This window comes from Sprattus sprattus (assembly GCF_963457725.1).
Source record: "Sprattus sprattus genome assembly, chromosome: 3".
NCBI lineage: Eukaryota > Metazoa > Chordata > Actinopteri > Clupeiformes > Clupeidae > Sprattus > Sprattus sprattus.
This window is the reverse complement of record NC_137922.1, coordinates 57,552,904-57,560,440: the sequence shown is the minus strand read 5'-3', so window position 1 is coordinate 57,560,440 and position 7,537 is coordinate 57,552,904. Positions and strand designations below refer to the sequence as shown.

General features: G+C 45.1%; 1 protein-coding gene across 1 annotated transcript; it reads left to right on the top strand.

Moving 5' to 3' along the window:
- LOC308362906 (myeloid-associated differentiation marker homolog) lies at nucleotides 1-837 on the top strand (the record flags this gene model as incomplete). The annotated part of the gene is made up of 1 exon (XM_080835633.1): nucleotides 1-837. The coding sequence occupies one exon, from the start codon at nucleotides 1-3 to the stop codon at nucleotides 835-837; it is 837 nt and encodes a 278-aa protein (XP_080691759.1).
- Nucleotides 838-7,537: the final 6,700 nt, after the last annotated feature.

Sequence of the window (7,537 nt, the reverse complement as noted above, 5' to 3'; positions counted from 1 at the left end):
ATGGCGACGGTGTCTGTTCCTCTGAGCGTGGTGCGCCTGCTGGAGGTGGCCCTGACCTGTGTGAGCTTCAGCCTGGTGGCGTCGGTGGGCCACTCTTCCTCCTCCTACTGGGCCTGGTGCATGTTCAGCTGGTGCTTCTGCTGCTTCCTCACCCTCCTCATCCTCGTGCTGGAGTTGGCCCGCCTCAGCGGCCGCCTGCCCATCTCGTGGGACGACTTCACCACCGCCTTCGCCATGCTGGCCGCCCTCATGCTGCTGGCCGCCTCCATCATCTACCCCTCCGTGGTGTTCTCCTGCCCCGGCTGCGCCCGCCAGGTGGCCGCCACCGTCACATCCTGCCTGGCGTTCCTGGCCTACTGCGTGGAGGTGGGCCTGACCAGGGCGCGGCCCGGTGAGATCAGCGGCTTCCTCACCACGGTGCCGGGCCTGCTGAAGGTTCTGGAAGCGTTCGTGGCCTGCATCATCTTCATCTCCCTGGAGCCGGCGCGTGTGTCGGCGTACCCTGGGCTGCAGTGGTGCGTGGCGGTCTACGCTCTGGCCTTCATCTTCTCCCTGCTCATCATCATCCTCACCGTGGGCCGGCTGCTGGGCGCGTGCCCTTGCCCGCTGGACCAGGTGCTGGTGGCCTTTAACGTGCTGGCCGTGCTCATGTACGCCACTGCTGTTATCGTCTGGCCCGTCTACGCCTTCCGGAACAATCCGCGGCCCTCCAACTGCCACCACTGCCCCTGGGATGGCCTGGTGGTGGTCTCCTTCATGACGTGCGTCAACCTCCTCGCCTACATTGTGGACACCGTCTACTCTGTCCGACTTGTGTTCTTCGTCACACCATCTTAGGAGGACCTCCATCATCTTCATCATCATCATCATCATCACTGGCATCACACACTAACCATCTGAGACGGAACAAAGGGACTTAGATATTGGAGACAAACCCAGACACGCCCAGATGCCAGCTAATACGGTTCAGTTCTGGATTGCACCCATGACTCTGCTGCTAGTTTTGTGCACAGCTTTTATTTACATCTGATGCTATCATGCTAGCTTTCATTAAGACCTGTTGCTAACATGCTAGTTGTCATTAGCATATGATGCTAACATGCTAGTTTTCATTAGCATCTTATGCTAACATGCTACATTTTTATAACATCTGATGCTAGCATGCTAATGACTAAACATGCTAAGGTTATAAAACCTTTATTGTCTGTTATGTCATAACTGCTTTAGGTTTATGTGTGTATTGTGGTGTTGTCTGTTGCCATATATGGAAAAACTGAGTGAGTGAGCTTTATGTCAGAGAGTCTGTCTGCTCTGCATGAAACTGTCTGTCTGCTCTGCATGAAACTGTCTGTCTGCTACATGTGGAAATGGAAATGCATTTGTACCAGCATGAGAGCATCACTTCCTGTGGATTATGGATTACTGATTGATTGATTGATTGATTATTTACAAACCTGCTGACCTCACTGCCAATCCCTTCAATAGATGAGTAATGGCAGGATGTATAGAGGCTGCACACACACACACACACACACACACACACACGGTGGACATGATTGGCTTTTGAACAGGGTAGTGACTGAGACTCCTTAAATGGAAATGTAGGCACGCTGACAAATAGTCCTAGATTACAGTGTGTGTGAAAGTTGTGCCAAGCAGGTTAGTGTGTTTACTGTGGCTCAGAAAGGTGGTAATTCCATTTCTGACCTGAAGGGGGACAGAACTCCCAGACTCTGACGCTGTTTTTCTGAGTGGATCTGGGCTGTGGTCCGATTGTTGTTTTTGAAGTATCTCAGTGGCAGCCACGATCAGAGCTGTGTGTGTGTGTATGTGTGTGTGTGTGTGTGTGTGTGAGTGTGTGTGTGTGTGTGTGTGTGTGTGTGTGTGTGTGTGTGTGTGTGTGTGTGTGTGTGTGTGTGTGTTTGTTTGTGTGTGTGTGTGTGTGTGTGTGTGTGTGTGTGAGTGTGTGTGTGTGTGTGTGTGTGTGTGTGTGTGTGTGTGTGTGTGTGTGTGTGTGTGTGTTGTTTGTGTGTGTGTGTTGAGGAAAGGTGCACCCATTTCTTATCTCCTCTAGCATCCTAGATAAATCCACATTAATTTGGATTCTCACAGCGCTGGGATTGTCGTGATTCTTGTGACTTCTCCTTTGCATCTTTCCCATCATGATTTACTTCATGTGTATGTGTGTGTGGGTGTGTGTGTGTGTGTGTGTGTGTGTGTGTGTGACTTCTCCTTTGCATCGACGTCAAAGGTTTTAGGAGGTCATCTTTCTGACTATCTAACCACAGCCCTGATCAGAGCTGTGTGTGTGTGTGTGTGTGTGTGTGTGTGTTTCTGACTATCCCACCACAGCCCCGGTCTTACCTTGCGTTCGGCAGCCTGTTATTTAAATGCCATATCCAGCTCTGATCCAGCTCTGATATAGTCCATCAATGTGCTGTGTACTGTCTGAGTCAGTTTAATAAAACCTGGTGATGAGACATTTGATTGGCTGCTGTATTGTATGTAAGGGTTGTATTGTGTGTGTGTTTATGTGTGTATGTGTGTGTGTGTGTGTGTGTGTGTGTGTGTGTGTGTGTGTGTGTCTGAGAGTGAAGGCATACCCTGAGTGATTGAAACACTTTTATGACTAAAAGCACATTAACTGCACTACAGAACCCTCCAGAACACTACAGCACACTCCAGAACACTCCAGAACAATACAGCACACTCCAGAACAATACAGAACGACAAGAAGATCAAAAAGGAAGAACATTATTAAATGATAACTGATAACCCCCTTCTTTCTCTCTCTCCCCCTCTCTCTCTCCCTCCCTCCTTTTTTCCCTCTCTCCCTTTCTCTCTCTTCCTCCCTCTCTCCCCTTCTTCCTCTCTATCTCTCAGGCATTCTCTCTATATCCCTCTCTGTCTTATCTTATCTATCCCTCTCCCTTTTTTCCTCTCTCTCTCTCTTTCAATCTCTATCTCTCTCTCTGTCTTATCTTTTCTCTCTCTCTCTCTCTTCCTCCCTCTCTATCAAACATGGGTGTGACTTGAGGGGTGATGTCACTATGTACAGTAGAGGTTGATTGGGTGTTGGACATGGAAACACACACACACACACACACACACACACGCACACACACATGCGCTCACACCAACAGACACACACACTACGTCCCTAACTTAACCAGTTCACTGAGATAAAGCCCTCTGTAATAGCATTTATTTCTGACACGGATCTAACACGCCCACGCGCACACACACACACACACACACACACACGCACACACACACACACACACTACCTCCTTATCTGAAGCAGCTCACTAAGAGATAAAGCACTCTGTAATGGCAGCTATTTCTGGCACAGGTCAGCCCAGAGTTTTATGCTAGTACGCTAGTTGTTTTATGCTAGTACGCTAGTTGTTTTATGCTAGTATGCTAGTTGTTTTATGCTAGTATGCTAGTTGTTTTATGCTAGTATGCTAGTTGTTTTATGCTAGTACGCTAGTTGTTTTATGCTAGTATGCTAGTTGTTTTATGCTAGTATGCTAGTTGTTTTATGCTAGTACGCTAGTTGTTTTATGCTAGTATGCTAGTTGTTTTATGCTAGTATGCTAGTTGTTTTATGCTAGTATGCTAGTTGTTTTATGCTAGTGTCTTGTAGGCTATAGAACCATACCTCAAAAAGTCTCAAAATGTTGCACAGCGTTGCTTTTTTTTCACTGACGACAAATCAACTCCACCCCAAAAGGGATAATTTGCTTTATGCATACCTAAAGTCACACACACACACGCAGAAACACACACACACACAGAAACACACAGAAACATATACACACACACAAAAACACACAAAAACACAGAAACACACACACACACACACAAACACACATCCATTTCTATACACATAGGCACTCACTCATTTTGCTAGCACATACACACACACAGACACACAAACATACACACACACACACACACACACACACACACACACATACAAAGACACAAAGCCACGCACACAGGCACCCTGAGATGGAGAAAAGAGGAGTGGCATATTAGGCAGCTGAGCTCCAACCAGCCGAGTCTCTCTCTCTTACACACACACACACACACACACACCGTACCCTCCCCTCTCTCTCACTCTGTCTCTCTCTCTCACACACACACACACACACACTACAATGCCTCTCTTCCTTAGTCTACATGGTCCCTCTTCTCCCCTGGTCTAGATGGTCTCTCTTCGCACACACACACAGACACGCACACACACAAATACACACACACACACACACTACAATGCATCTCTTCCTAAGACTAGATGGTCCCTCTTCCCCTCCTAGTCTAGATGGTCCTTCTTCGCACACACACACAGATACACACACACACTACAATGCCTCTCTTCCTAAGTCTAGATGGTCCCTCTTCCCCTCCTAGTCTAGATAGTCTCTCTTCGCACACACACATAGACATGCACACACACACAGACACGTACACACACACACACACTACAATGCCTCTCTTCCTAAGTCTAGATGGTCTCTCTTCGCACACACACATAGACACGCGCACACACACAGACACGTACACACAGACTGATACACAAACACACACACACACACACAATTCCTCTCTTCCTAAGTCTAGATGGTCCCTCTTCTCCTCCTAGTCTAGATGGTCTCCGCTGTGGGACGCTGCTGTAGTCTCCCCAGAGGGTTATGGTTAACCTCTTCCCTCCGATGGTTATGTTTAACCTCTCCCCCCATTGGTTAACTTGCATGTGCCCCCCCCCCCCCCCAACTCATATGCTAGAGTTGAAGCAAGACTTGCTTGTAAAGAGGTGGCCGAAGTGGACACTTTATCTAAGTTTTTTTTCTGTGTTCTATTATATGCTCTGTAAATACAGAGGTGTCAAGAAACGAAGTACAAATACTTCGTTACTGTACTTAAGTAGAATTTCTAGGTATTTTTACTTTACTCGAGTATTTATTTTTCTGGTAACTTTTTACTTCTACTCCTTACATTTTAACACAATTATCTGTACTTTCTACTCCTTACATTTTTAAATGAGGCTCGTTACTCTTGGTTCCGGTTTTGTTTTTAAAAGTTTCAAATGTGCGCCATCCAATACAGTTCAATGGCACCATCCAGATAGTGATTTCGAGCGTGATTGGATGAAGCATAGAAACCCATAACACTCATTGGTTAGGGCTATCCATCTTCTTTATGCATGACGCAAAACAAGACAAAGGAGGCGAACAAATGATACAACGCGCGTCAATGGCAGTGTCAGAGAGAGATGGCAACTCTGGCGAGATGTCTGAAGGGTCTGAATCAGTGTTTCCCCTAGGTTTACAGCTTGGGGGGGGGGGGGGGGGGGACGCAATGCGCCGCGGCGCCGGACACGGACACAAACACTTAAATGAATTATGATGTTCATGTGTTTCTTTGAATGACAGCAGTCAATAAGTATAATTTTACATGTTTTATGGTAAAGGTAACCTTAAATGACTTATTTTGTGATCTGGCGCTATATTTATAAAAAAAAAAAAAAAAATTCTTTTTTTTTTTTTTTTTTTTTTTTACTTGACCTTCCAGGGGGGGCGGGCGGGGCCGTTGGGGGGGCGGGCCGCCACCCTAATATCATTGTAGGGGAAACACTGTCTGAATACCCTAGACAGTAGTGGCTATGGAGAACAGCAAAACCGTCCACATCCCTGGCCCTACCTCAAAGAATTGTTCGAAATCGTTGGGAGCAAAAAGGATCATGGAGAATGCGGTGCAAACTTTTCGAACCCAAGAATCACGTAGGAATTTCAAACAGCTAGTAGCATGCTAACATTAGATAGGTGGCTCAGACACCGTGCAAATCCTCAGACATATTTTTCAGTCACAATAATGTTTTTTTTTTCATTATACAGTGTAACTTGGTAACTTTCTAAAAATCAAAGCAAAACAAATTAAGGGAACAAGTACAACAAGGCCATTACAGTTGTTTACAGTGCACTAAAAACACCCACGTATGTACCTGCCCCTTTTAATTTTTAAAGCTGAACTATATCTATATTCTTTCACTTTTAATTAAAAAGCTTTAAAACACTATACAGTATATTTACTAACCCTCATTACAGATGATTAGCATTACATAATTGGTTTGCTATTGAATTGAAAGTGTTCCATGAAATAAATATGACATTTTGAGTTTTTTATTTGACTCCTGTCAAGCTTGAATTTCTGGCAGAATATGCGAAGACTATGAACCTAGTTGCAAAGGCCCTTGATGAGAGAAGAATGTGCAAATGGGGTGGAGGTCTACTTGAAGTCCAATAAAGTTTGAGAAAAACTCATGCTCTTCTAGTTTGTTGTCTTTGACAGCATTATTATATTTTTGTATGACATTTTTTACCATGTCTTGGGCTCCATGTAGCACTCATCAGCTATTAAATTAAGCTTCTTTTTTCTTACAGTCGTGTCAATTATATTAAGTCCAACTAGTTTGTCTTTAAATGTTTTTTTTTTCTTTTTTACTTTTTACTTTTATACTTTAAGTACATTTTAGAGCCTTTACGTTTTTACTTTTACTTGAGTAAAGAGGTTACGTCAGTACTTCAACTTTTACCAGAGTATTTTTAAACTCCAGTATCAATACTTTTACTTTAATAACGAATGTGTTTACTTTTGACACCACTGTGTAAATACAATACAAATCTAAAGTTTAAAAAATAGAAAAGTGTCGCCCCCCACCCCCGAGGCCCCTGAGATTTAGTTTTTTTATTTTTACATTTAGTCATTTAGCAGACGCTTTTATCCAAAGTGACTAACAAGGTATACACATTTTTTTTACATTCTCCACTGAAAGCACCCCCCCCCCCCCCCAGCACCACCACCATAGTGCCAAAGTGTCTGGTGAGATTTCGTTTTTTTTTTACATTTAGTCATTTAGCAGACGCTTTTATCCAAAGTTACTTACATTTGAATTGAATTGAGTGTGTAGAGGGTGGTGTGTGTGTGTGTGTGTGTGTGTGTGTGTGTGTGTGTGTGTGTGTGTGTGTGTGTGTGTGTGTGTGTGTGTGTGGTGTGTGTGTGTGTGTGTGTGTGTGTGTGTGTGGGTGTGTGTGGGTGTGTGTGTGTGTGAGTGTGGGTGAGTGTGTGTGTGTGTGTGTGTGTGTGTGTGTGTGTGTGTGTGTGTGTGTGTGTGTGTGTGTGTGTGTGTGTGTGTGTGTGTGTGTGTGTGTGTGTGTGTGTGAGTCCAGAGAGTGGAGTCCAGGACTGGGGTCTGATAAGATGTGACTGAGTAAACCTTGAGAAGTCATAAACCTGCAGATAAGCCCTCGTCGCGATGCTACACACACACACACACACACACACACACACACACACACACACACAGATAAGCCCTTGTCGCGATGCTGCCCACGTTCAGCTCACACTCCTCTTAACGCACGCTCGGGCAAACACACTCTCAAAACACTCACATTTCGACAAACGAACGGCACAATCTCAATGCCAGGCCTGAAGTCAGGTTCAGGCTAACACACACACACACACAAACACA